Source organism: Zonotrichia albicollis, chromosome 6 (genome assembly GCF_047830755.1).
Source record: "Zonotrichia albicollis isolate bZonAlb1 chromosome 6, bZonAlb1.hap1, whole genome shotgun sequence".
Classification (NCBI taxonomy): domain Eukaryota; kingdom Metazoa; phylum Chordata; class Aves; order Passeriformes; family Passerellidae; genus Zonotrichia; species Zonotrichia albicollis.
In genome coordinates, this window is record NC_133824.1 from 37,727,681 (window position 1) to 37,755,642 (window position 27,962).

Sequence of the window (27,962 nt, forward strand, 5' to 3'; positions counted from 1 at the left end):
CCTCGGCGGGATCCCTCCGCCGCGCCGGGCGGTCATGAGCCCTGCGGCCGCCACCGTCCCCGCTCCGCGGGCAGACGCGCTGCCCCGACTGCCCCCGCGCCGCCCGCGGTGAAGCGGACGCGGGAGGAGGCGGCGGCGGGGAGCGGCGCGGCTGGGGGCGGGCTGTGTTTCCCTGCGAGAGGTGTATCCTTCCGCGGCGGCGGGAGTGCGCGGCGGCGGGTGTCCGCGGTGTCCCTCCGCCGCCGGGAGCGCAGGGGCACTCGGCGTCTCCCCGGACGGGGCGAGGAGGTCGCGGGCTCCGCCGGGAGGAACAAGAAACTTCGGGGCGCGGCGGCCAGCGCGGCGCTCGCCTGGCTCGGCAGGGCGGCGGAACGAGGGCTCCCCGCAGGGAAAGAGGAGAAGGACGAGGAAGCGGCGGCCGGTCCGCGCCGCCACCCCGCGGGGTCTCTGCGGGGGAGCCCGGGGGACTCTTTCTCGTGGGGCGCGGCGGAGGGATCTCCAGGCGGCTCTCGCCGCCGCCTCCCCCCTGCGCCGCTCGCCCCTCGGCGCCGCCATCTTGGATTTTAATCCGCCATTTTTTTCCTCCCCCCTCTTGGAATTATTTTTTATCACTATCGCCGCTTTTTTTTTTTCTCCCCTCTTCCTTAGTTTTTCTCCCCACTCCGCCCCTCCCTGGCTCGGTCTTCACTTTCCCCCCTTCAGCTTCCTCCCTTCCCCCTCCCCCCCCCTCCCGCACCCTTGCCTTTGATGATTCATTTTCCCCCGGTGGCAGCGGGGGCAGCGCCGGCGGCGGGGGACCCCAGCGCGGGGCGGTGAGTTTGGGTCTCTGGGGAGGGTCTGTGTGTGCTCTGTGGGGCAGGGGAGGCGCCGGGGCCGTGAGAGGGCTGCGCCCCTGAGCGCGGGGGGGGGCCGTGAAGAACCGCGCCCGGGGTCCGGCAGCGTGCGGGGCCGCCGCGGGCCGGGCGGGGGCGGCCGTCGGGGCGCTGACAGCGGCGGGCGCAGCGGGGACCCGCGGGCGGAGGGGCGGCCGCGGGCGGGGCCGGGCCCCGGGGCCGGGGGCGGTGGGGGCCGCGCGGGGCCGGGGCGCGCGGCGGCGCCGGCGCGCGGAGAACGCCAGGGGGCAGCAGCGGGCGCGGGGGCGGCGCCGCCCGGGCCGGAGCCGGTCCCGCTCCCCTTTCCGCCGGGCCGGCCCTGCGCTCCGGGCCGGGAGTGTCTGCCCGTTCCAGTAGCTCTGCCTCTGGGGTGATGGCTTTAGTGACCCTCTCGATCTTGCCGCGGTTTGATGGAACGGCCGGACTAGTTGTCTTGGCGGTTTTATGGTATGTTTTCTTGGTTGGGGTTGTTTTTTGTGGTTTTTTATCGGATGATACGTGCCATTAGGGAAGGAGTAAAAGGCATGTATTTGCCCAATATCTCTATCTGAAACTTTAACGGGAAGTTACCTTAAAGACTATTCTCGGAATCGCGAAAACCGGTGAGTGAGAGGGGGAGTGCGTGGTGTTTTGTCAGGGTGTGTCCAGGCAGTGTGAGAACCTGAAGTGTAGAACTTAGTGGAGTTTTCTGCTGCGTTAAATTCAGTGCTGAGAAACATGTCTCAGGACAAGTTTCTCAGACGACAGTCTTAAGTTGTGCCGGGGGAGGTTTAGCTTGGACATCAAGAAGAATTTCTTCACAGAAGGGGTGGTTAGATATTGGAATGGGCTGCTCAGCGAGGTGGTGGAGTCACCGTCCCTAGAGGTGTTTAAGGAAAGACTGGACGTGGCAATTAGTGCCATGGTCTAGTTGAAAGGGTGGTGTTCATTCACAGATTGGACTCGATGATCTCAGAGGTCTTTCCCAACCTAATTGATTGTGTGATATGAGACGGCAATATGATCAGTGTTTAATAGTGTAACTATAAATACATACTGGCAAGTTTTTATCAATGAGATTAAAATTGTAGGATAAATTCTCATAGAGCCATGCCTTGTTTCCATAATCTGGCCACTATAACTATGGATGCAGCTGCTTCAGTTTTCATTAATACTGAACTGTTCAGTTCTTTGCTTTCTTCCTTGCAAGTAACAATATGGGAGGAAATCAAGACTTACTTGGTTGAAAAGTTGGATCTTATTGTTTCTTTATCAGGCCGTTTTCTTATTAGGACCAGATAGACACAGACATCTCTGCTTTATACCCACTGGAGTTCACAAACTGGAAATTCAGACTTATTTAAAGCACTTGCTTAATGTATTGCATTTAAATGAATGAGTGGGATGATGTATCCTTGTATACTCAGTAACAGGACTCATTAGGCTCTTGAATGCTTTTTTTTGCTCTGTTAGCACTGTCCTATTCCAGGACTACATTTCCCAGCATGCTCTTCCCTGCAAACGGCACATGCTTTCAGGCAACAGACTGTTGCCCGAGTCAGCATAGTAAGTGTCGGGTGCGATACTCTTGTGCCAAAGCAGAGCTGTGGTTTGAGGATGCAGAGAAGTCTCAGCTGAAGTACTCCTGACCACTTCCCTGACCTTGTGTGCTCCCCCTGCCCCATAACAGCCACTCTTGGTTCAAGCCTGCCAGGTTCGGATTTGTCTGGTGACTCCCCTGATTCAGTGACTGAATCATTCAGGTCGCTTGGCTCTGCATTTGTTTCACTGGCACAGAGGGGGGATGGCATGGAAGAGGGCACAAGCAACTGGGGGAGCAGCAGTGCTCCTTTTGAAGTTACGCTGGTTTGGAGTCTTCATTGAACTGTTTGACCGAGCCATGGTGGGGCTGCCCCAAACTGAGCCTGCACCTGTGTAAGTCACATAGCTGCACACACACAGAGCTAATTTGGGTCGTGGAGAAGTCCACGGAGCGCTGGCATTGGTGGAAGTGTTTGTGTGAATTGGCAAGTGGGAGGAAGAAGGTTCTCCCTCCCCTGGCAGCAGCCGAGCTTTTCTATTGTCTGTGTGACTGCTGAGCGCTGGAGCTGTTGCAGTGACTTGAGGGAGTCACACAGGCTTTGGGGAGCTGTGCTTGGCCCCACCCTGAGAGAGCACCCCGTGGAGGACATGGCAGGGCAGAGGAGGAGGGGCAGGAGCTGCTCAAGTGTCATTTGCTCTTTGTCACTCATTTTGTGCTGGTACTGGATTGCTGCTGTGCCTGTGCTGTGCTTGGATTAGTATCCAAACTGACACACAAAAATCGTGTGGCTGCACAAGAAAAAAAGGGGAATGAATGTACAGGCCAAGCTATTGGTGGGAGACTGGAGCCTGGGTTTGGATCAGTTTTGGATCCAGGTTTGCTCTCCCCAACCTGCATCCTGGGGCTGCAGTTCTGCAACAGTCTGGACTGACCCGAGTCAGGTTTGACACAGTCTTACAGACTCCCTGTGCCGTTATTAATACATGTCCAGTTCTGCACTGAGCTTATTCTCAGCACTAATGAGCTGAAGAGAGCCACTCAAAAACATTTTCTGTGGATCTGGTTTACTGGAACCTTCAGATTCAGTACTCTCAGGTCTTCTCAACAAGACTTGAGACTGCTCTGAATAGCTCCTTAAAGCTGTGCAAGTTTTCCTTCAGCTTTGATTTTGATCAGTCATTTTTATTCTGGTGATCCCATAGGAAAACTAGTTGCACAGTTTTGCTCTGCTTCCCAGATTCCAAGGTCTGTTTACTTTTTGTAGGGTTACCAATAAGGAAACCTTTCTTTTCTCTTGATACCTCTGATTTATCCAGAAGAGCTGAGGCTAGGTTGTTTATTTTTGTTTTTTGTGTGTGTGTTTCTTATATTTGCTTTAGGTCACTGTCTTGTTGAGGAAAACTCTCTTGCAGCTATTGTTAATTAAAAAAAAAAAAAAAAAAAAAAAAACAAGCAAGCCAAACTGTAGGTGTTTGAGTTCTTAAAAATAATTTTTAAAAAAATCCATAAGCTGTATTTTAAAGAAGGTCGGTTGTCTGTCTGTACTAATTGTGTTTGTGCTTCAGTTTTCATTTTTAAGAGTACTGTTGCAATGAAATGCCAAATACCTCAGTGAGAGGTACCAAATGCAATTGAGCTATATTTTGGCACTTGAGGAAATGTGCCTGTCAAACTAGCATAATACAATTGCTAAAGGCAGTGTGATTTAAAGAGTAGTGGTGTTATTAATAAAGGGTTAAAGCAGCATTGTGGTCATTTATATCAAAGTGCAAAAGGTCCCTTGGAAGCTCTAATTGTGCTGGTAAAGTTCACGGTCATAGTAAACCTGAAGTCCTAGTGCTCCAGGTGTGGTGTTGGATTTTGATGGCAGAGCTCTGTAGCAACAGTATGTGGTGGTGTAAGTATATTTGAGGGTTTTCTTGAATGGGAAAATAGTGTTCATCTCCCCTTTCTTCCTCAGTTCCTAAAGGACTTGTCAGTATGAATCTGATGTAGAAAGCAGTGAGAAGAAATCACGTCAGAAGATATAAGTTCCACATGGTGGTGGTTAGTGGTGCATCTCTTCCTTCCTTTCAGGTTTTCTGTTGGCATTAGCAGCTGAGATATTCATGGGGAAAGGAATCCTTGCTGTTGTTTCTGGCTTTTGGTATCATGTCTGGAAAGGTGGTTTTGGGTACTGGGAGAAGGAATCAGAGTCACAGAATGGGTCAGCCTGGAAGGGACCTCAGTGGGTCCTCTGGCCCAACTCCCTGCGCAGGCTGGGCCATCCCAGAGCACGTGGCACAGAGCTGTGTCCAAATGGATCCTGGATACCTCCAGTGAGGGAGACTCCACACCTCTCTGGGCAGCCTGTTCCAGTGCTTGTTCACCTGCACAGTAAAGATGTTCCTGCTTGTATTCAGGTGGAACTTCTGTGCATCTCTTTCTGCCCACTGCCTCTTGTCCCATTGAATAGTGGCTGGAGAAGCACACTTGCAGTCTTCAAGTTTGTCATTTGGCTGATATTAGAAAATAGAGACAGCAGTAGATTGAGACAGAGGTTTTCTTGCTCATTAGGCTGATGAGCCCAAACAAATAATGATTTTTTTTACCAGAATTTTGCTATGCATCACTAAATGGCCTGATTTTGTTTGAGGAGGACTTATGTGCTGTCTATATCAATCTCTTTTGGAGCAGAACAAAGTGTTTTTCCTAATGTTTAGTACAGTTTGAGTATCATTCTGTGGCTATGTTGCTGCTTACCTTTGCAGTGGTCCCTGCCTTGTCATTGCTGTTCCTGGTTAGGCAGAAGTGAGTGAGCACAGGCAGTGCTCACCCTGCCCAAAGGGCCCTTGTGAGAGGTGCAGAGAACTCTCTCTGTGCAGAGAACGCCTTTCCTTCAGCCCTCTGTGGCTGCTGCACCTGGGCACTGGCAGAAAGTGCCACAGTAAGCTTTCCCCAACCCTGCTGGATGCAATACAGCATTCACCCACACTGACTTCATGGCAGTTTCATTCCCCTGTCCTGCTTTTGGGCTGTAGCCAGCACAGTGTGGAGTTCAGTCCTAGTGTACAAAGACACCGAGGCTGAGTTCCTTGCAGGTCTTTAATGTCGTTTCTGTTCTAACGCTTTTCATTACCAATGGTACAAAAACATGGCAGAATGGGGGTTAATTAGAGTATATAGACCTGTAAAATGCATAGTTTGAGATGTAAGAAAAGAGAAGTTTGAGAGTTGACATCAGAGTCAGTCAGTGGCAGAGCTTCACAGAGTTGCTCTTCTGACAGGTGGGATGCTTAACAAGGAAGTTTAAGGCGGTTGTTTGGTTGTTTTTGAAGTTTTGTTGGGTTGGGGTTTTTTTTCAGATGTATGTTATGATAAACTTACATGTGTATGTTATCAGCAAGCTCTGTGAAATAAAAAAAAAGCCTATCCAAGGGTGTTTTGGTGGTACTCTGTAAAAGAGCTAGGTCTACCTATAGTTGAATGAATAGAATTAATCTTGAGGTTAAAGAAAATCCTTTCTATTACTGGGAGCAAGAAAATTCTTTGTCCACTGAAACTATTTCAATTCTTTTTCTTGATATTGATGCAGTAACTGAGCCAGTTTTTGCTCAGTGTGATTCTGTTACACTTTGTTGATAGTCTTTACTGCCCTTCTTTATCAATTTGTAAAAGGTTCTAAAACCTGTCCATTTCTGGGTGATATGTTCTGGTAAGATGCTTGAGCCAATGTGTCTGTTAATATACAACAGAGTCTTTACTATGTTTCCTTAATTGCCTCAGTCTTCTGCATCTTTGTAAATAACTTAATTACAAATCATCTGGCCATAAACATTTCTTTAGGTAGCTGGATCACATAAGTGGCTAACAGAAATCTAGTCATTTACTGCTCTTACCTGATAAAAAGCAGAATTTCTACAAAAGACAGTATTTCTAACATCTCTTAGTTTGTTGTTCCATTTCTTCCATCAGATTGAAATGTGTGTTGCAATGGCCTGTTACCAGCTGTGAGCAGAGCATTGCTTTTTTTATATAATTGCAGTAAAGTGAAAAGGCACCATTTATTTCTTTGTGAGGAAGCAGTAGGGAGAAGGGTGAATTAAAATCAAGAGAATCAATTACTAATGTGTAAGTGCAATTGTAAAATAATTTTGTAAATCGGATCTTTTCCTGCAAGTTATACACAGTGAGACACAACTGTGTACAAAAACATGATTAGCTTTCTTATAATTATTTGTGTAAAAGACATTGAGACTACAGGCAAAAACTAGCATGTGCTTTGCTAGACATTTATGTATGTAAAATTGCAACTCTGCTTGTGACCCCACTTAGTATTGGCACGTTGAACCGGGTGTGTTGTGACTGGTTTGTTTTGTAAAATGGAATAGTAAGAATATTAGCTTGGGTTCTCTAGGTCATCATTGGGGGTTTCTTGAGCTCTGATTTTTGAATAAAGATGTAACATCTTTCCCCTAACCCCATTCCAAAAATGTCCATTTTCCAGTTGGGTTTTTTCCTTTGTTCTTCTAAACTGTGCTCATCTTTAGTTCTTGGAGGATGCATGTGAAATAGTCTTTGCTATGGAGCTCCCAGCAGGTTATGAGTTTTATGTATTAGGAGATAGAATCTTTATTGGATGTGTATTTGAAAATCCTCTGGGTCTAGAGTCACATAGCTGTGGGCGTGTTAACCCACGTGTACTTGTACAGGTATATCTGTGGGGATAGTCCAGCTCTTAAAAATGAGCTGCCATTGGCAACTGATCAGCTCCAGGATTCGTCCTTGCTGCCAGATGCCATTGTAAGCTGTAGGACGGGCCTTCACCTGCTCACAGATCTGTGTACTGATGCTAATGAATGGCTTTTCTTTCTTCCTGATGCAAATGCAGATTGCCATCTTTCCTCCCACCTTTCCCCACCTTCTCTTTGGAGCGGGGGGGGGTGTGTTTCAGTTTTCTTTTACTTCTTCTATTATTATTGTTGGGGTATTATTACTATTTTTTTTAACTCTGTGTCTTGAAAGCATTTTCCCAGTAAGTTCTAATCATGTTTGTTTTACTTCCAGTAAGAATTGGAACTGAATTTCTTCATCCGCTTCTCCACGCCTTTTGAAAAGTGACTAAATGCAACTGAGTCAGATTGTCTGTGGGTATGAAGTGGCTGGGAGAATCCAAGAACATGGTAGTGAATGGCCGGAGAAGTGGAAGCAAGTCGTCTAATGACCACGCACAGACCAAATTGCAGCATGCAGGAAGGGAGAATCCAAAGACGGGCAAAAATGGAGTTGAGAGAAGATCAAGCAGATGTATGTACATGTTTCTGCTACTTAGTGCTGTGATTCACTTCCTAGTTTGCCAGCCAGGCTTCTGTCTTACCTAATTCATGAGGGACATCTGCAGTCAGCATGGAGCTAACATAAAAATATTAGTTATTATGTGTTTTCTGGATATGTTAACTCCCTTCAGGAATATAGATTTCTTCAGATCACTTTAAAAGTCAAGTAAGAATAACTGGGTGTAAATTAATTTTGAACTGTTGTAATTATAAAATGCATGATTGGCTCTAAGTGACAACTAGTATGATTTGAAGTGGATAACATCTTTTGAAGTCCTTGCCCAACTTTCAGTGAATACACTTGTAGAAGTAAACCCCATTTTTTAATCAAGTCACATCATTAGCCATTCTGCAGCAGTTCTCTTTAAAACCTTAAAAAAGGGTTTAAGGAATATGGATTCTTATTTTGCTACTGGTCTGGGATGGAGGATTAAATGCAAATTAGTCCTTTATTCAGATGTCCTTTACAGTCCTTTATTCTGCTTCTCCAAGTACTTTGTTGTCTTCCTCAACTGTTCTGTATTTTCTGCCTCCAGCCTGTGTGTCTGTCTGTCCCCAAATGTAGCTGGGCTCTATAACATCCCTTAAGTGATATCTGATTTGTGCTCTCTTCTTTGCAGGTAGCGGTGCTTCAGGATTTGAGGGACAAAGTCGTTATGTGCCTTCCTCTGGAATGTCTGCCAAGGAACTCTGTGAAAATGATGACCTAGCAACTAGTTTGGTTCTTGATCCCTATTTAGGTTTTCAGACACACAAAATGAATACTAGGTAACTTGTCTTTATTTTTCTAGAAAAGAATTCATCTTCTTAGTTGATGTAAATCAGCAAAACCGTGGAATTTTGTGCATGTTTTAAGAAAGTGAAAGAATGCAAATTTGTGAGTAGCTTCTGCCTTTAAAATGGTGTTGCATGTGGGTCTGGAACTCAGCACTACAAATGCAGCCTCTCACAGTGCTCCATCATAGGGCTTTCCATTAGTCTCGTGTATTTGTGCTGTAGAACTGGTTGGTAATAGGCACCATTTGCTAGCTTAAACAGTTAACTAATTGCAAGTTTGAAACCAGTAGTCATTTGAAAGTATTCAAAGGCAGAAGCCAGTGGTTGGTAACTTTTCTGTTTATTCCATGTGCTGGATGCTTTATTTTTCCTTCCTTACTCTTAAACAACAGAAGAAAGATGTAGCTCCTGAGCAGTTCAGCATTGGTGCTACTCGATCTGAAGTTCTGGCAGACCCCTGCTGAAGGGATGGCTCCTCAGATGTGTCTGTATGGATGAGATCAACGAGTGTGCCAGCTGCAAACTTGCTTACCAGAGTTGCTCCTACTTTTGCACTGTTACACAATCCGTGTGAATGCTTTGATTGTGCATTCTGTGTGGTCTCAGGGTTTAGCTGTTTGTGCTTCTCCCTCTGTTACAGATGTATCACTGATGATAACTGTGTTCTATAGATCTCTCTTAAGCTTGTCTGCATGCAAGATCTGTATTGATAGCTCAATGGAGAAACTGTAAGTTTCTAAGGACAGGAATTGTATTGCAATAATACACAGTGCAATAATAAGAGCTGGAGTTTCCTGGCAGCGCATCATGGGAAACAGACTCTCAGCCCTTCAAACTGTTGCTGTGACTATTTTTAAAGGACAGTTCACCTGTGCAGCACAGTCACATGCATACAGTATCAGTTAAGCAGATTGCATGTATGCAGTGAACTGATTGATTCAAAAATGACTGCTGGGTTTATTGCTGTTGTCACATAACATAAATAGTTGGTATAGCCTGAAAGCATCAGCTGCACATGAAATTGAAGCAGTGTGGTCCTAATAACTGTAAAGACTTACCCCAAAGAGATCTCTCCTTTTTGCTGGAGAGTGCAACATCCACCTTTAAGAAGAATATTGGAGTTTTTCCTCTTCCCTCCCTGCTGTCGGTTGCAGTAGCACAGTCCAGGTAGATATTCTTACAGTTCTGCTTGAAGTGTCTTTGTATTTTCATCAGTTAATCAAGCTAAGAATATATGCTGAAAGGATTTTTTTTTGTCTGTTGCACAAATGATTGTCTGCAGGTTTTGCACAGGTTGTTAGTTCTTAGGCTTTTTGCTGTGGAAATGATGTAGTCATTGTTTAGTAGTTGGAAAAGCTACTTTCATGAATGTTGTTTTATGTTGATAGGTTGTCTACTAAAATACTTATTTAATTACTATTTTGAACCAAAAAGCTACAGAAAGGCCATCATGTATTTCTTCCTTTCTCAGACTTTTAAAACAGTTACAGGCAGTCTTCAGGGACAGTAGTTAATAATCTTGGAGCACTATGGGAAGTACTTAGGTGAGGCTTACAACTCCTACCAGATGCACGCCTTCTGCCTCTAGCATACTGTCCTATTGAGAAAGTTTCTGATGTTGTAGTAATTAAAGTCCAGGCATCAGCATAGTTCTTGTTTATCTTTTTGGTGCAGTGATGACACATGCTTGTCACTGTGGCTCTGATGCTTAGATTATCTTTTCCCATCTACTAAACTGTAGTCTTTCTAGTGCTCCTTACTGTTGTTTTAATGGCTTTGAGGGAAGGTAAGGGGAAAGCAGATGTGAAAAATCTACTGCTTCCAAAATGCTATGTGCTAGTACCCAAATATTATGATGAAGTAGAATTGAAGATTTGCAGCTTATGTTTGGGCATCTTCTGCTTCAGTGCCATGGAGTCATATTAGTTACATAGTTTGTGTGTGGAGGTATGCTTAAAATACAACAGCCAGTTATGGTGGCAAGCAAAGATTTCCTGTTCCCTTGTTCTGATTGGTTTGAAGATGCCCTGTGAAAGTGTCTGTGCCACTGTTCTGCTGTGCTGTGTTGGAAACATATAAGAGGTTTGTATTTTTGCAGCCCATTGCAGTTGATGATCACTTACTGAAGTTCTTCCCCGTACCTTGGAAGCCAGGTCTGTACTTTTATATGCATGAGTGTCTTCTCTGTAAGCGCTTTTTCCCAGAGAAAGCAGGATGTTTCCAGAGTTTCCAACCCTTTTTACAGCCTCAGTTGTCATTCTTTCATCAATTTTGTAGCTCTTATCTCAACAGAATAGCAGCTTAGCAGTTAATAAAAGAAACCCCATGTCTTAGAAAGTATGTTCTTGTCAAGTATCACTGTTCTAAAAGGTTTTGTTGTTTTCAAATCTTGTTATATCAGCCTTTATTTGTTTGTTCTGGTAAAAAACAAAACTCATTTTGCAAGCTACACTTCCTGGGTTGAAAGTTTCCAAACACTAAAGATTAAAACTGACACTTGTAAAATGCCAAGTGAGTTCTTGCCTGTCTTACCATTTCTTAGTTTTGGGTGCTTTTCCCAAGGCTGAGCACTGAATCTTGAAGTCACGTGCCTTAGTGGCTAATCTGCTCTTTATCCTGTCTCACATACCAAGGTGTTACTGTTCAAACCTGAAGCCAGACTCCCAATCGTGTTCCTGTTACCAGTCAGTGTTGTTTCCTGGTTCCCTAAAGCACCAGCATCATGCTAGGGGATACTGAGAGCACTTCCAGTGTGTCTCCAGATCTGCAAATGCTTTAGGAAGTCGGATATGTTGTGGTCTGTTTGCTGCTCTTAGTGAAGTTACAAGCAGGTGTGTGATGTGGGTGGTTTTGTCTGATTACATGGGACTAAAGGACCAAGCCTTCAGAATTTCTGTGTTTTCCATTGGAAACATTAAGTGCTTGGGGATGATGTACAGGAAGCTGCTTCTCTCAACACTGCCTCAAGAGCAGTCACTGACTTAGGTGACCAGACTTGACAGGGTGCATCACCCTTTTCATCCCTTAGAGTCAGCAGCAGGCAGCAGAGACAAAAAGCACAAAGCAGTTCCATTGCATTTATGAGCCTGTGCTGAATCTCCCCTGCGTTCTTCGGCTCATTTCAGTATAATAATTGAAGAGTTCAGTGTTCGTCTTGAGCAAGGGCTGGAGGCTGAAAAAGTGATGTGGGTTCTGCTAAATAAGGTTATGTGGCCATACAGTTCAGCTTCAATGTTGAAGTGCTGTGGAGATAGTGGATTTGAGGTACACAACTCTTATGTAGTGGTAACTTGGTTCAAAGTGAAGCTTTTACATTCAGACCTCAGTGTCTGTGTACTTTACAAAATTGTTTTTGACTTTTGCATAAAATCTGATTTTTCCATTTTTTCTAGATTATTTTCACTGATAGCTTAATTCAGTGAAGTCCTTTACCTTGCTCCTGATTGTCTTCATTCACTGTATATAAATCACACAGTGATTGCATTGGAACCAACTCTTTTGCTGTTCCCGAATTTTTGAATTTAAAAAAAAATCACAACCAAAGAAACACACTAAACAACCATGCCCTGCCTTTCAAACCAACACCCACCACCTTACTTTTACAGTTTTTTACTTTTAGCTTCAACAAAAGGTGTTACATCTTCAAAATGTGGAATGGCTTGCATCCAGTGGTCATGTTAACTGCTGAATTAAATTTACCATGGGGAGTGGCAGAACAGGATTAGACACAGTGCTAGGTTGTTGGTTTGGGGGGTTTCTTGTCTTCCCCGTATTTATTTTTTAAAAGTATTTCTTTGCTAAATTGTGAGAATTTTATTTCTGTTCTCAGCTATATTGACCACACTGGTGTGTATTTAGTGTCAGTTCAAGAAATTTAAGTAATGTGGATTACTTTTTTCATTAAAAGTGCTGTTTTGAAATTTGGCCTTTAAAGAACATTAGTTGTTTTTTTTATTGCCAGTATGAAAACACTGGCAATAAATGCTGAACAAGTTGATCATAACGAGCTCATAATGAGCTTTGAGGAAAAAATGCTCACACTACAGGGTTGGGCAGGGAGGAAGCCAAAATCTATGTTTATGCTTATTTTAAATAGATGATTTTCAATTCTCGTTCTGCTATCTTGAATGTTTAACAGGCCTGCAGTTTCAGCTTTTGTGTTCAGTCTCTGGTACTAGATGGACATAAGCTTGCTGTTTTCCAGAGTTGCTTAAATAGAAATATCATCCAGACAAGGTGCCTGTTATTCAAAGGCTAATGGGTTGATATGGTTTTGATAAATTCACTCTTCTTGATGTTCCCTAGTCAGAAGTTAAGAAAGAGGGTTTGGAAGTAAAACTCTTTATCATGCACTGATATGCTGTTTGGAGTTCCATACTGGATCTCTTGCAGGATCAATTTATCCTTTTTGTTCAAACTCACTGCTCTCAGTGACTGAGACTGAGCGAGGTGCTGTGCTTCTGAACTTACCAGAAACTCTCCTTTAACTTCCTTTATAGGCAAGCATCTCACTGACCTTTGGCTTTATACCTTGGAGTTCCAAGAGTCTTTAAGTACTCCTGAGGTAAGAGAAACTTGAGAGAGAAAGAGCTTTGCTTCCCCAAGCCATTTTCCTGCATCTTCCTTGTTGAGACCATGCCAGTTTGCCCTTAATTGGGACGAGATCATCTTCTATCTGATTTTGAAACTGCAGTGGCCACAGCTTTATCAGATCTTGTTGACTAGGAAAAAAAAGTATTTTCTAGAGAAGTGTGCGAAGTTTCTGTTCTGCAGGTTGTCAGGAAGAAGGGCTGATACTATTTCTTTAAAGACCGTGTCGAGCTGAGGTTTTCATTCTTTGCTCACTTCTAACAGCTGACTGTCTTGCAGCAGGCTTCATGTCCTGTGAGACCTGACCTGGGCAGCTGCTCTTAGGGTGGCTCAAGGAGTCTGTGTCAGTGAGCAGATTCAAACAGCAGTGTGTCTTGTTCAGTTTCCATGATGGAATTTAATAAGGGTACTGTTCAGAGGAGGAAACCAAGAGTCTGGATAAACAATTCTGATTTTAATTGCCTTTTTTTTCCAGAGACTGGGTTGGCTGGTTTGTTCTGTTGGTTTCCTTGTGCTCTTTCTATCTCTCTTCTTTGAACTAGTCACTTGTTTTACTGATACTTAAAAGTCAGTTTCTTTGGCTCATTTTATATGTATACATTTAGCTGTGGGGCCTTTTCAGGCTCTCTTCATGGTGGAGCTCAGAAACAGTGTGTAGATTCTTCCAGCAGATGTATAGGTTTTTGGGGTTTTTTTTTAATGTCATGAGTAAATGTGGAAGCCCTGTAACACCAAAGGGTAGTATACAAGGTTGCTTCTCAAAATCAATTGGCATTTTGGCTGCAAAAAGCTAATGAATAAACTAATTAATTATACTCCTGGGAGAAATGAAGTATCTATCAGCAGACCCAAATTCTTAAGGAGCATTGAACTTCTAGGGTTTCTCAGCTTCTTCAGCATCTCAAATGAGAAGGTACCTTTTAAAGTATATATGGAGATATATCTGTGAAAGACTTCATGAGAACTGTAGTATTCTGAATTTGCTTACAAACTTCATGTGCTCTCAGTGCAACTTACATGTGCTGTTGAACTGTGAAGAGCCCTCCAGCTCAGGCTCAGGGTGCACAGTGTCATTCTGTTTCATCTGTTTGGGAACCCTTGGAGTGAAATGTTAAACATAATATTGGTTTCCAGCATCTTTCCATGAACTTGTGGATATTTCTTGCTTGTTTAGATTCCTGTTTTGTCTTTTCTCATTATCTCTGTCTTGCCACTGTGTAAGAGCAACTTTTTGGCAGTAGTGCTGCAGAGAGTCCTTGGTATTAATCTTTGAGCCCCTGGGTGCAGAGAGTCATGTTCTTTGAAAAATCCAGTTCCTGTTTGAAATGCCTGCCATGCCATCCAGCATTCATCTGACCATGTCACATCTTGGGGGTTCTACTGTCTCTTCATCCCTTTCTTGTTTCCAGCCATCTTTTTGGCTTTGAAGGTCTTGGGCATACACTGACTATTGTACCTCGCAGGAATGGCATTACAAAAGTTTCTGCTAATGGCTGAAATTAATTCCACCAGCAGTATGGTGCATGAGACAAGGATCCATAGGGACACCTGCTGAATGTGACCCCTGGAGGTGCCAGTGACCTTCAGGGGCTGGGGCCAGGTCCTGAGCTACCTGAGGTAACTGGGCAGGTAGACATCGAGTCAACCTCTGAGAATGTGTTGTGAAACACCTAAAATATGAGCACTTGGGGCTGTAAGATTTGCTTTGAATTGCTAGAAAATAGAGGGTGTTGATTCTTTAGGTCTTGAGACACTGTTAAGCTTAGCATCTGCTCTCCTTTTTTTATCTGTATTTCTTTCCCACACTGGTGGTTCAGTTGGGATCCTGCTTTCTTAGCTAGCCTAGAGCAGCATTCTCAGTGATGAATAAGTATGATGATGTCTGTCAGCACATACATTGCTGTCTCAGGTGCTAATGCAATTTTGAATGTGATGGCTTGATGGCTTTTCCACCCACCTTTGCTCCTGCAGGTCACTTAGCTCAAAAATTGTGTATTTCAACATGTGAAATACAGTGTAACAGAGAGGGCAGTTATTCATGTAGCCCAGCAAGAACAGACAAAGCTGAAGACCAATTCTAACTGGAAATCCTGTAGGTTTTTCTCTTGTGCAATGTTTGCAGATAGAGGTGTAAGCAACATATTACTGTTACATGTTTGTGCAGATTGGTGAGCTCTCTACTTCTCCTGGCCTAAGTGCAGTTGGCTCCTTGCTGGGAAAGTTGTTTCTGGTTGAAATTGAAAGTGAGTGCAGGTCCTGTTCTGAAACTAGTCAGTTCAGTTCAGACTACGTGATTTTAAATTCTATTCATGCATGAGGAAGCTCTGTGAGTTATGATTATCAAATCTGGGCAAAGTCTTTCTGGTTTTGGGAGAGCAGAGATACTTGTATGTGTGACTGGCAAGTTGAGGAAGACTTTGGTGTGCTGCAGAACAAAAATAATGATTGTGTCATCTCTAGTTTTAGGGGAGTTTCTTGCATGAGGTCTCATCAGCTGGTTAGGTTGTTAGCTTTTGGGATGACAGTACCAGTATAATCTTTATTAAAGAACTTGATTTGAAACTTCATGGCATGGTATGTGCTACAGTTGTAAGCAGGCATCTGTTTCTTAACTGATTCCTGCTGCCTTGTTCAATGTCATATCCCAGCCAGAAGTGAACTGAACCTGATGTCTGCTCCTTACTCACCATGTCCTCTGAAAGCCCACAGGTTTATGCTGATAAATTTTGCTGGATTCAAAAAGGTCTAAAAGGGTGCTTAGTTATTATGTCACAAGGAAGTGTTTCAGATGGAGATTTGAGAGATTTATAAAAGAGTAGCATGGAACGCTGAAAACCTGCTGAAAGTGATTCTGGGCTTAGGAGATCTGTCTTCATTGTATCAGGTGCATGAATACAGTGTCTTCCTTCTAAGGAAGGAAACTGAATCCTCATGGTTGTTACTTAGTTCTGATTAGACCCTTAGTATTTTAGTGAAACAAAATCAGGAGGTAACACTTTTTTGTTTCCTTTATACGAGTTGCATGGAAGAGGCAAATCTTCTGTAGTCATATTAAAATAAGTTCCTTGTAACATTCAGTGTTATAAGGTGACAGTAAGCCAGTTCATATGGCAATTTAAAAAACAGGGCATCAGTGAGTAAGTTGATTGAGGTTTCCTTCCACCAACTTAAAGAATTCTTTTCCCCCTTGTTTATATTTGTAATGAAATACAGATTTCATTTGGTAAGTAAGAGGAAATAAAATCAGCATAGTTATGCACTTCCAGCAAAAAGTAACAGGACTTACTCTTACATGTTTGCTCAAAACTCTTAGTTTGTTTAGCATTTCTGTCATATGCTCTGTAAGCAGAACATTCCAGTTGTAAAAAGAGCTGCAGAAAACTGTTTCTCATGATCCTGGTAAATTTTTATCTTTGTGAAGAGTCCCCTGGGGTGTGGCATGTATGTAAGAATACCCACACCCCACCTCTGCCCTAAAGCAGAGCATATAAGGGTATGTGCTCAGTCAAAGGCAATTTATAGGGATTTGGCAAAATATCTAAGTGCTGCTTTCTCTTGGTGGTTTTGCAGCTCAAAAATGGAGCTTCCACTTCTGGCAGTCATGCAGGTTTTCTTCTGTTACTTTTTCCCACTGAAGATACGAAGGGTAGCTTTTCTTAAATCTCAAGCTTTGGGAAGAAGGCAGAATTCTCTGCTAATGTACAGGTGTTTGTTTTCATATTTACATGCTCAAGATTTCCTGTTTGGGGGAAAAAATTTACGATTGCACTAACTTTTGGAACCTTAATCTTCCACAGATGTAGCATCTGCCGTGTTAGTATTTGTAGACACTTCTTGTGTTGTCATTAAGAGCTGTATTTTATATGAATGCACATGTTAAGTTTGCAATCCACATAAACCCATGTAGTGAATTAATCAGTATAAAAAGGCTTTGGGTTTGGCAATGGTTGGTCAGTGTCTTTATGCAGGGAGTTAAATATTTATATGGGTAGCAAAAGAACTGTGTGCTGTAACTGAGAAAGAATTGAGAATGACTGATGGTGGACTGGAATAGTTTTATTTTTTTATTTCAGATTTCGACCTATTAAAGGAAGGCAAGAAGAACTCAAAGAGGTGATTGAACGTTTTAAGAAAGATGAGCACTTAGAAAAAGCCTTCAAGTCCTTGACGTCAGGTGACTGGGCCCGGCACTATTTTCTTAACAAGAACAAAATGCAGGAAAGGTTATTCAAGGAACATGTAGGTGTATTTGTAATTAATGTGCTTTTTCAGAGGGTTGAAAGGCAAAGAAAAAGTTTTTAAAATTTTCTTAAGTATACTATTAGCAATAGTAAAGCAATCAAGTGCTCTTTTATATGTTGTTTTACTGTTTTTTAAGAGAAACTTCCTTTGTTTTTTAAAGCCTAACTAGACACACCCTTCTTTTTTTTTTCCCTTGTTAACTTGCATTGCTTCATTAATAGAGTATAGAAAGGAAGGGGTTCCCCCACCACCCCCCCCCCCATCATTTGTTTGTACTGTGGTTTGTTCAGGGTTTTTGTTTTTTGGGGGAGGGGTTTGGGGTTTGTTTTAGGGTTTTCTTACTCACAACTGGGTGATGATCAAATTGGGTGACAAAGGAAGATAAAGGAAAAGGGAGTAGCCTTGTTACCTCAAAGTACCCCATTTGTTACAAGTGTAGGGCCTATACCCATAAGGGTTGTTCCTCCTCCACTTCCCACACCCCAAATCCATTTTGTATGTAGCATAACAGTTTTTGATTCTCAAAGTTGAAAGAAAAAAAAATCATAGTACTGTTTACTTAACAAAAAAGGCTGCTTCTTCAAGAATGAGTCTGTTGTTTCAAAGTACAACCAAAAAGAATGTGGCCTCCTTTAAAATGCACCAAATCTAGTAATGCAAGAAAGATTTAGCAGAAAAAGTTCTGCTTTGTTAGAGTGGTTTTTAGAGTAACACAGTCACACCTCAACTTAAAAAAAAATTCAACAGTCCCTGAATTCAGCATCTAGGTTTGTTGTGGAAGTAATATCATTTTTCAGAACTTCAAACAATAAAATGGATTTCTAGAGATTATTAGGTCTCAGTCATTCTTAAAGATATGAACAGATTTCTTGAATGCAGATATTCAGTGATTTTAAGAAAAAATTATTGATTTTCATTAGTTAGACCAATTTTGGTCCAGGTATCTTTAATTTTCTTAAACTTTTTGGATAATCTCAATACCTGTGTGAGGGTTACTGGAAGTCACTGTGAAGAAATAAGACCAACATAATATGTATGGCTTAAATGTATAGAAACATTATAAAACATAGAAATGCATTTCGGCAGACAGCATCCTGCTCCAGTATCCATTTCGTGTGTGTGTTTGTACAGTTCACTTTCATTATTTAAATAAGAAGTTCCTCACTGCTTTCATTTTACGGGTAACAGACAAGTACTGGGTTTTTCATTGCAGGTGTTTATTTATTTACGAATGTTTGCAACTGACAGTGGGTTTGAGATACTGCCTTGTAATCGGTATTCTTCTGAGCAAAATGGAGCCAAAATCGTTGCAACAAAAGAATGGTAAGGAATACAGGTCGCTGTTTTGTTCTGTTTCTGTCAATTATTTGAAAGAATATATAAAAATATATTTTCAAGTGGGATTTAAAAGTAAAACTGCAACCAGTGAAATAGATAGTTTTGTATTGTTACTTGAAAAGTGAATTTTCTCTCTGTTTTTGCTAAGTACTTAATGCAGGATCTATGCCTCTGGAAGATAGTCCTTTGTATGTTTGGGTTTGTGCATACAGTGTTCATTATACTTTTTTTTTTAATCTTGTTTTCAGTCAGGTAATTGTTTTTCTCTTTTCAGGAGCTGTTAGACTTTCATGAGAAAGATGACAGGGCAGATTTGTGACACAGCAAATAATTGTGCGGGAAATGAGTTTTTTGCCATTTTTAAACGAGCGTTGTTTGCATATTTTGATTGTGCAAGATAGAACTCTCCTGGAAGCACAAGTCTGGAATCTTAGTGTGCCCCATCTCACTTTGGCACATCTTAGTTTCATTATAAGCATGTGTGTGGCAGCACCAGCAGATTCTGGCTTAATTCGGATTTTAAAATCACTTCAAATGTAGACACCAATTGTATGAGCTTTGTTTTGTGGCAGTACCTGTTCATAGCAGCACACCTGAGGTGAGGAAGTGAGGTTGTGTTCACACTGGGATTGAGTGGCTGGGCACCCTGCTGCTGGCAGCACGACCTCCACGTGTTGGAGAACCTTTAAATACACTGAGGACTCCAGCTCTTCATGACCAGAGCTGAGGGTTCAACCCAAAAATACTGATTGGGTTTTGGGGTTTTTTGGGCTTGTGTGTCTGTTTGTTTGGGGTTTTTTTGTTGTTGATGATGTTGTTTGAGTTCATCCCTTGGCTGATTCTTTGCGGTAGAAGCTTTGCATGTGCATGTAGGTGTGTTGAAAATAGATTAATGCTCAAAATCTAGAGTAGCCTGAGAAGTGAGCAAGACAGGAGGGCTGCATCTTAACCCTGCTGATACCTGGAAACCTGTCAAGAATCAAAACTAGAGATTAGAGTTCTCAGCGCTCTCTGTCAAAGGAGAAATTTGCACTTAAAAGGTTTTGCTTTTAGTTTGTGTCCTTCATATACCTTTAGTATCTCTATGGTCATCTCTGTCAGAGTAATGTGGAATGGCCACTCTGAGCAGTGGAAACAATGCCCACACAAGAAGATGGAAACTGTGCTCCCACTAGACTGAGCATTCAGTGCCTCTGCACTGCTCCAGTCATGATGGCACGTGGGCTGTCTGCACACAAAGGCTTTGTGGTTTTTTTTTATTTTTGTAGGTGTCATTCCCCCTCCTCACTCTGTTTCAAGGGCCAACTTCACGCCGAAGAACTGCTCATGAGTGAGGAGAACATCTTGCTTGAATTTCTGCCTTTGTTAGAGTCACTAGTGGGCGTCATTTAATACGCCGTGGAGCTTTAAGCATTTTCATTATGCTGGGTTTTCCTGGTCACAGGAAGAAGTTTAGGAAACACAAGCAAGAGCAGCTGGAGGAAGTCAAAATTTCTCAAGTGGTGATGGGGAGGGAGTGTACACAAATGAAAAGATCTTGCTTTTGGTTTTAACAATTGCAGAAGCTGAAGTAATCAACTCTTGCAAGCAGCCTCAGGAAATTGTAGAAACAATGGTTGTAATTGTTTCTGACGTCAGATTTGATGTCATTGATTCTATAACAACTTTTCTTTCCATGAAATTGCTTTGTAATTTTGGCACATGTAGTCTTATTTCTGCTACTCTTTTTACATTAAAGGAAACGAAATGATAAAATAGAATTACTTGTGGGCTGTATTGCTGAACTATCAGAAATGGAAGAAAACATGCTGCTGAGACATGGGGAAAATGACTTCAGTGTCATGTATTCCACACGAAAAAACTGTGCACAACTATGGCTTGGTCCTGCTGCATTTATCAATCATGGTGAGTAGTAAGTATAGGAAGTTTGTTGTGAAGAGCATAAGAAATTCAGAAGTGTTGTATATGAGCCAAACAGCACAAGAACTTGCAGAGAAATGCCCGAATCTGGCCTACTATATTAATGTAGGACAAAATCATACTGGGATTTTCCCAGCCAGAGCTGATCAGTTGTGAAACTCAGAGAAGGCTCTAGGAAGCAATGCTGTCTTCCTTGAAAGAGACATTGGAACTTAGCAGCTAAATTAGTGAAGCATATTGTGGGTTTCCTTGAATTCTTTGTGAACTCAGTCAGCAGTAACATCTTTATTAGGTGAACTTCTTATGGCTTTTTAACCTTTTGCAGAAACTTAGCTGATTGTGTTGCATTTGTGTACCAAAGGAAGAGCAGGTAGGAATTAAGATGAAACTGTTTACTCTAAAGAGGAGGGAAACTGGACATTTGTGATGGCATAGGGAAGAGTTCAGAAATGCAGCTATACAAAAGCAGGAATCTTTTGATATATGGCTTTGTGCAGTACTAACTTAACTCCCAGTATTTAGTTGAGATTCTGCAGTCTTTGAAGTCAAAGTGAATCCTTACTTTAGATATCTACAACTATTCATGTTTCAGGTCTTATCCACAGTTAATTGACTTTATCTTTTGGACCTTTTTCAGATTGCAGACCTAACTGTAAGGTAAGCAAGAAATTATAAATAAATAAAGTACCCTACTTTGTATTTCTTTGTCCTTCCAACTTTTCTTCCCCAACTGTTTTAGTTTTGTTTCTTACTCAGATACTGTGCAGCCTTAATGATTAGCCTTTTTTTCCCTTCCTGTCAACTGCTTCTCCAGTTCGTATCAACAGGCAGAGATACAGCATGTGTGAAAGCTCTAAGAGATATTGAACCTGGAGAAGAAATCTCTTGTTACTACGGAGATGGGTTTTTTGGAGAAAACAATGAATACTGCGAATGTTACACCTGTGAAAGGTATGCATTGATGTAAATGGCTTTCAAATAGAATTGGGCATATTCATCATCTATTTTGTGAAAGTCCTTTATTATGAATACTCAGAGTTTTGGACACAAAATAATTGCTTCCTGCCTGTTTGCTATAATGATTTTTCTGTGTTGTTACAGAATGGTGGTGATCCCTGAGAACTCTTGTGTTCTCTTAATCTGTTGATTCTCTGTTCTGGAGATTACCTCAAACTGAGGCAGAACAAAACAGGGGTGTAGATTCTTAAAAATACTTGTACTGAATAAAGTAGAATTGGAAGGAAAAGCAGTTACAGCTTCTGCAAGACCATTGTGAACTGATCCCCAGCTTTTGCTCTTCTTTGCGCTTGATAAAGCAAATTCCATTGATGTTTTATTTGCGGACCTGAAGTTGTCTCCTGCTGAGAATGGGCAAAGTAGTTTTTCACTCAGTGTTGTTAGAACTTGGGGGTATTTGTAAATGTCTACTGGTTTGGACAGTATTTGCTTCTCTCTGTTCATCATTCAATATTTGTTTTTCACACGTGCTGTCCCAACCAGGTTTCTTCACATCAGTTGAAAGAATTCCATAGTTGGTTTTTGCCGTGTTGAAACTTCTGCTCACTGTGAATAGGGAGGATCAGCATCATCTGAGAGAGCTTCACTCAGTTCCAAGGGGACCTGCACAGAACTCACTGTTCTGTTTGATCCAACTGTAGGAAGAAAAACCCTATAAAGGACAAAATATTGCTCATATTGAGAAATAGCCTAGTGCACCTGCATACAAATAGTTTAATAATCCCACTTTCATTTTTATTGGCTACTTTGGTCACTAACAAATCTTGAAATTAAAGAGAAAACGCTCTGGCATGGGCCTCCAAGCTCATGTGATGTTATGTCATTCCAAGTGAAGGGTGCAGTTGAGAGCTGCGAGTAGAAAAGTACTTCAGTCCTGGAGATTGTAAAGTGTTGAATACACAGGCACCAGAATTGTTCTTCCCTTGAGACATGGAGTGATGTGGGGTTTTTCTCAAGTGCTTTTGATCATTGATTTCAGTGTAATATGAGCATACTTTCTTTTTCAGGACAAACTAGTTTTATGTGTCTGAACATTTTCATTAACTTGTTTTTGTATTTTAAGTACATGAAAATGTTATTTTTTAAAGCTAATGTTTGGGTAATTCTAACTTTAGGAATCTGCTTTCCAGTTACAAAGCTGTAGCAGAGGCAGTCAAAGAGATAAGATTTTATTTTGGGGGGCATTAGTAAGGACTCATTTTTTGCTTGTTTCAAGATTGATGAGGCAAGAGTCACTTTGTATACCACAAAAAAATTAATATTTAAGTGTCTTCATTTTAACTGTGCTATAAAGAGTGTTAATTTGCAATGTTAAAATGGTGGGTTCTAAGGATCTGTGGGTATGTTTGGAGCAGTAGGAGATTTGGCACAGTACAATTTCTTTCAAGCCTCCACAAGTCATCACCAGGAAGATTTGCATGTCTCTGAATAGGTCCATGTACTCAATCCTGCTGTTCTTGCTGGCCAGCTGAGGCATTTAGGCACCCAGAGGACAGGTAGAAGACAAAACAGCCCACAAAATGCTAACCAGTTCTGTGGCTATTGGTATCATTGATCCAGACAGACTTGGGATCCAAACTACTGTATATGAAACAAAGCTCTAAGTTTCCATGAAGATTTATTAATACCTTGTGTCTTCTTTTTATTTGTAGACGTGGAACTGGTGCTTTTAAATCAAGAGTGGGATTGCCAGCACCTACTCCTGTGATTAACAGTAAATATGGACTGAGGGAAACAGACAAACGATTGAACAGACTTAAGAAGTTGGGTGACAGCAGCAAGAATTCAGACAGCCAGTCTGTCAGCTCTAACACTGATGCAGATACAGCTCAGGAAAAAGGTAATGCAAGTAAGTAAGGGGAAGAGCTTGGAGTCTCTAAAGGCTTCACAAACACATGGAAAACTTGCACAGTGATGGAATTCCTCTCGGTGTTGAGGTGCTTCTCACATACTGGTCACTAAAAATAATTTATTCAAGAATCTGAAGGCAATTTAAACAGTAAATTCATGGTTTTCCACAAGTGTTTGAAGAACAATAGGTGGTATGTTCTTCTGTTTTCTTTTTTTTTTTAATATCAAAGGGAAATATTTATAAACATGTCAGTTAAAGTCCTGCCAATAATTTCTGTATTTCAAAATACAGTAAACTACTACAGGCAGTAGTATGATTTAGGAAAGAAAACTTACATAGTTTGAATTCTTAGGAAAAGAATTTTTAAATAAATACTCTTAGTGGATATTGCTAAACAAATAGTTGTTTCCTTTAGACATCTTTTAAATTGACCAGCTCTTCCCTTTCCACATCCAGAATTGATAGTTCAGGCACCTCTTGTGCAGTAAAAGTGCACAGTTAGTAATTTCAGAAGAAATTGGAAAGGATTTTTGTTTGTAATCTTCCTGCAAAACTTCTCTCCGTGGAGTAGGGAGTATGATTTATTTGGTTTCCCCACCTCCACCAATCTCAGTATGGGCAAAATACAAATAATTTAAACTTTGATTTAATTGGTAAAGAGGTTTGGAGCTATGTAAAATACTGCAGTTCCATCTGTCTCCTGTTTGCTACTGTGACATTAAAATAATGAAACACGAAACAAAACACAAAACCCAACCAACCAATGGAAAAAAACCCTAAAAAATGTCCCTAAATCTTAAAAAGATCTCTAATTACCAGTATTTAGAGTTGCACCTCTCTTGGGCAGACAGAACTTCTTTGCTTGCCACAGTATGCAGTAGTTTCACCTGAAATTGAAACCATTACATTAGATAAAAGTATTTGGGGTTTTTTTCCTCCTTCTCCATGAAAAAAATCCTGGAGATAATATTAGATCATGCTGACCATCAGATTTTATTGGAATAATACTCAGCAAAAGCTGTGGATAACGTCAAAGAGATTTTATTTTTTTTTTAATTGGTAGAAGAAGAATTTCAGTAAAAAGACGGCTTGCTATACTGGGGGTGGAGAAGGGGAAGTGTATCTGGAAATGCTGATGTTCTCGTGCCTGTTTAGCAATTCCTTTCATGTGTTGAGTTGCAAGTTAAGCAGTCTCATTCCCTACTACATACTGTCTGTCCTGTCTCATGGATTATTTTGAGGTTCCCCAAATAAATGAAATAACTGCAGTATTTGGGAGTGGGAAATTCAGGATACAAGTAGTGTCATAACAAAACTGCTTTTTTCTTTTTCAGCTAACAGAAAATCTTCAATTGGCATAAAAAAGAACAGCAAAAATAGAACATTAACCAGACAGTCTATATCAAGAATTCCAGCATCATCAAACTCTACCTCATCTAAACTAACTCATATAAATAATTCCAGGGTACCAAAGAGACTGAAAAAGCCTGCAAAGCCTTTACTTTCAAAGATAAAGTTGAGAAATCAGTGCAAAAGGCCAGAGCAAAAGAATGCTTCTCGAAAGCTTGAAATGGGAAATTTAGTTCTCAAAGAGCCTAAAGTAGTTTTGTATAAAAACTTGCCCATTAAAAAGGATAAAGAATTGGAGGGACCAGTCAAAGTTGCAGTCTCTAGCGGATGCTTGACGAGGCATGCAGCGAGAGAACACAAACTGAATTCTGTGAAAGGTGCTTATGAGCAGGGTGATATTGCACCCTGCACCTACATCACGAGGAGGTCGATGAGAACGAGGATGAGTTTGAAGGAGACCTCTGACACAAAGCTTGAACCAAATACATTGGATAGCTATAAGAGTAACTTGACTGGAACACAATCGGACATTGCAGAGCAGCAGTCTCGTGCGTTAAACCACAACGATGCGGCTCACGGACCATCACATAAAGGAGAGGCTCGGTGCCAGAAAAGTGATGCAGGCACATCAAAAAAGAAATCTCGACAAGGAAAGCTTGTGAAACCATCTTCAAAAACAGAGGAAACTGATACTATGCACAACACGCCTATGAAGGATGAAGTACCAGATTTAATTAGTTCTCATTCAGAACTCGAAGAGAGGAATAACGTGGTGGACACACCTGTTGGGTTCAAAGACTGTATCCCTGGATCTGGTGGCTGCTCTGTAACAACTGACAATTTTAAAGCAAAAGACAGCTTTAGAACTGCAAAAAGTAAAAAGAAAAGACGAATCACAAGGTATGATGCACAACTTATCCTTGAAAATAGCTCTGGGATCCCTAAACTGACTCTTCGTAGGCGCCATGACAGCAGCAGCAAGGCAAATGATCAAGAGTGTGATGGAATGAATTCTTCAAAAATAAGCATAAAATTAAGTAAAGACCATGAAAAAGATAACAATTTATATGTAGCAAAGCTAAATAATGGGTTTAACTCAGGATCAGGCAATAGTTCAACAAAATTAAAAATACAGCTAAAACGAGAGGACGAAAACAGAGGCACATACCCAGAGGACCTTCATGAAAATGGTGTGTGTTGTAGTGAAACTCTCTCCCTTTTGGAGTCAAGAATGGAAGTAGATGATTATGGTCACTATGAAGAGGAAACAGCAGATGAATCTTCATCAGAAGAGGACGATGAAGAGGAAGATGACTATGATGATGAATTTGATGACTTTATTCCTCTTCCTCCAGCGAAGAGATTAAGGCTTATTGTTGGCAAGGATTCAATAGATATTGATATTTCTTCCAGGAGGAGAGAAGATCAGTCTTTAAGGCTCAATGCATAAGCTTATAGGTCTTAAACTGACCTGGATGTCATTTCTAAAAAAAATTTTAAAATAATAAAAAAAAATAATAGAAAACCCAACAAAAATTCCATTTGAATATTCCTCAACTCAAGAACTTTCTGAAAAACTTAGTGGCAGCACTTCTTTATTCACCTATCAACGTAATATTGTAGAAAGTGTACAGCATACTGACTCTTCTTAAGTCTGATTTGTGCAGATTTTTATTGTACTTTTTAATAGCCTTCTTATGTGCAATTCCAAGTTAGAGGTAATGCTCTGTTGTAAAATAAAGGCTCAAGCAAAGTTACGAAATTGCATCAGATCTTTCCATGCAGGACAATGAGAATACAGTGTGGCTACAGAATTATTTTTGATCGGTAGGAGCGTTAGTTTGCTCTTACAATATTTGACTAAACAATTTACAAAATCATAGTAGCAGCATATTAAGGTTTTCTAGTATATGTTAACATCACCAGCAATGATCTACAGCTTTCCAATTTATTTGCTAGATGGTTTTCCCCCCTTGGAGTTTGTCAGTTTTAACACTGTATGCTGTCCCAGACGTACTGTTTGTGGCCTTTGTTATAGTAGCAAACCGTTGGTTGGAAGTCAAATTGATTTCTTTAAAAAAAGAGAAAAAAAATATGAAAAGGTGTTGACAATTTGCTGACTTTTTAGTACATTATATGTACAAGGGTAGCAGTATGCAGAATAAAGTTTGGATATGGTGTATTTATTGCTTGTTACGTAAATTAAACACCTTGTATTTAACACTTTTCAATACTTTTAGATAAAATTGTTCTTTGCAAGAATGATTGGTGCTTATTTTTTCAAGAATTTGCTGTGAAATAATGTGATTACGACGGGCAGCATTTATCCAATGAACTGCAGCTATCCTAAATTGGTTCTTCATATTTTTCTGTTGCACTTGTAAAATGCTACAAGGAATTTAAAGAAAAATCTATTCACTTTAACTTATGATAGTTTTATCAAATTAAAAACAACTAAGTCACAGCTTTTGTTCTGTGGTAACCTAAGAATTGTTTGTCTTTTAAGAACCAGTTGTAAAAGAATGAAAAAATATGTATATGTTGTAAATATTTGTGTGTTGTGAGAAATTTTGTCATAAGAAATTGAGATAACTTGCCAGAAAGGTTTTTAAGTTTAGAAATACATCCATGCCAATAAAATAGGAAACTGTAAACCTAGTTTTAAACTCTGCATCAGTTGGAGTTCTTTGCTCATACATAATTCACTTAATACTTCAGAGTCTGCTTTATAACAATGAAGAGCATCAGGGCGATCTTTGGCTCTTTGGTTTTTAATAAAAGAATGTTAGGAAACTTCTGGGCACGATGGATTGTTTGTATGTATGAATCAGCTTTCTAAGCCATTTTTTTCAAACAGGTCTGAAACATCAGAGTTGACATAACTGTATATTGCTTTGGTCTGTAGTATTTGTATTTCTTCTCGACTGTGGATTATGGTTTCAAGTTTTTGTGTCTAGGGGTGTAGAAACAAAAGTTTCATGCTAAAACATGTGCTGTTGGGTCAGCTGGATCCACTGTTGGCTGCTCAGGATGTCAAGTCCAACTCTCTCTGTCCTAAAGATCAAAAGCTTGATTTACACGGCCACTGTGTTTCCCAGTGGTGAAAGCTTTAGTGGAGAGAATTAAGTGTAGAATTGAACCTAATACTTGTAACTTTGTCAGTCTTT

General features: G+C 41.1%; 1 protein-coding gene and 1 long non-coding RNA gene across 7 annotated transcripts in view; one reads left to right on the forward strand and one right to left on the reverse strand.

The window, feature by feature from the left end:
• Positions 1-27,453, forward strand: KMT5B (lysine methyltransferase 5B). 6 transcript variants are annotated; one of them, XM_074543242.1, is made up of 10 exons: positions 1-812; positions 7,441-7,680; positions 8,330-8,477; positions 17,150-17,315; positions 18,532-18,641; positions 20,395-20,561; positions 21,214-21,233; positions 21,391-21,527; positions 23,246-23,442; positions 24,780-27,453. In XM_074543242.1, exons 2-10 carry the CDS (start codon positions 7,527-7,529, stop codon positions 26,243-26,245), a joined length of 2,565 nt encoding a protein of 854 aa, XP_074399343.1. In that variant the 5' UTR covers positions 1-812; positions 7,441-7,526; the 3' UTR covers positions 26,246-27,453. The 6 variants fall into 6 exon arrangements, with proteins under 6 accessions (XP_074399343.1, XP_074399344.1, XP_074399347.1 ...); XM_074543243.1 differs by having other exon boundaries at positions 7,445-7,680; XM_074543246.1 differs by having other exon boundaries at positions 2-812; positions 23,246-23,433.
• Positions 22,175-27,962, reverse strand: part of LOC141729370 (uncharacterized) — a 34,766-nt gene continuing 28,978 nt past the window's right edge. Inside the window, exons 3-4 of the long non-coding RNA XR_012580845.1 lie at positions 24,262-24,332; positions 22,175-22,245 (exon numbers count right to left, since the gene is read on the reverse strand). This is a non-coding gene — a long non-coding RNA (uncharacterized LOC141729370). The remainder of the gene's footprint in view (positions 22,246-24,261; positions 24,333-27,962) is intronic.

Excerpts from the sequence above, each read along its gene's own strand:
- KMT5B (XM_074543242.1), top strand. The coding sequence starts at position 7,527 with ATGAAGTGGCTGGGAGAATCCAAGAACATGGTAGTGAATGGCCGGAGA. Across the intron at positions 7,681-8,329 it reads TGAGAGAAGATCAAGCAGAT|GTAGCGGTGCTTCAGGATTT; the intron begins GTATGTACATGT and ends TCTTCTTTGCAG. Across the intron at positions 18,642-20,394 it reads ATCGTTGCAACAAAAGAATG|GAAACGAAATGATAAAATAG; the intron begins GTAAGGAATACA and ends TTTACATTAAAG.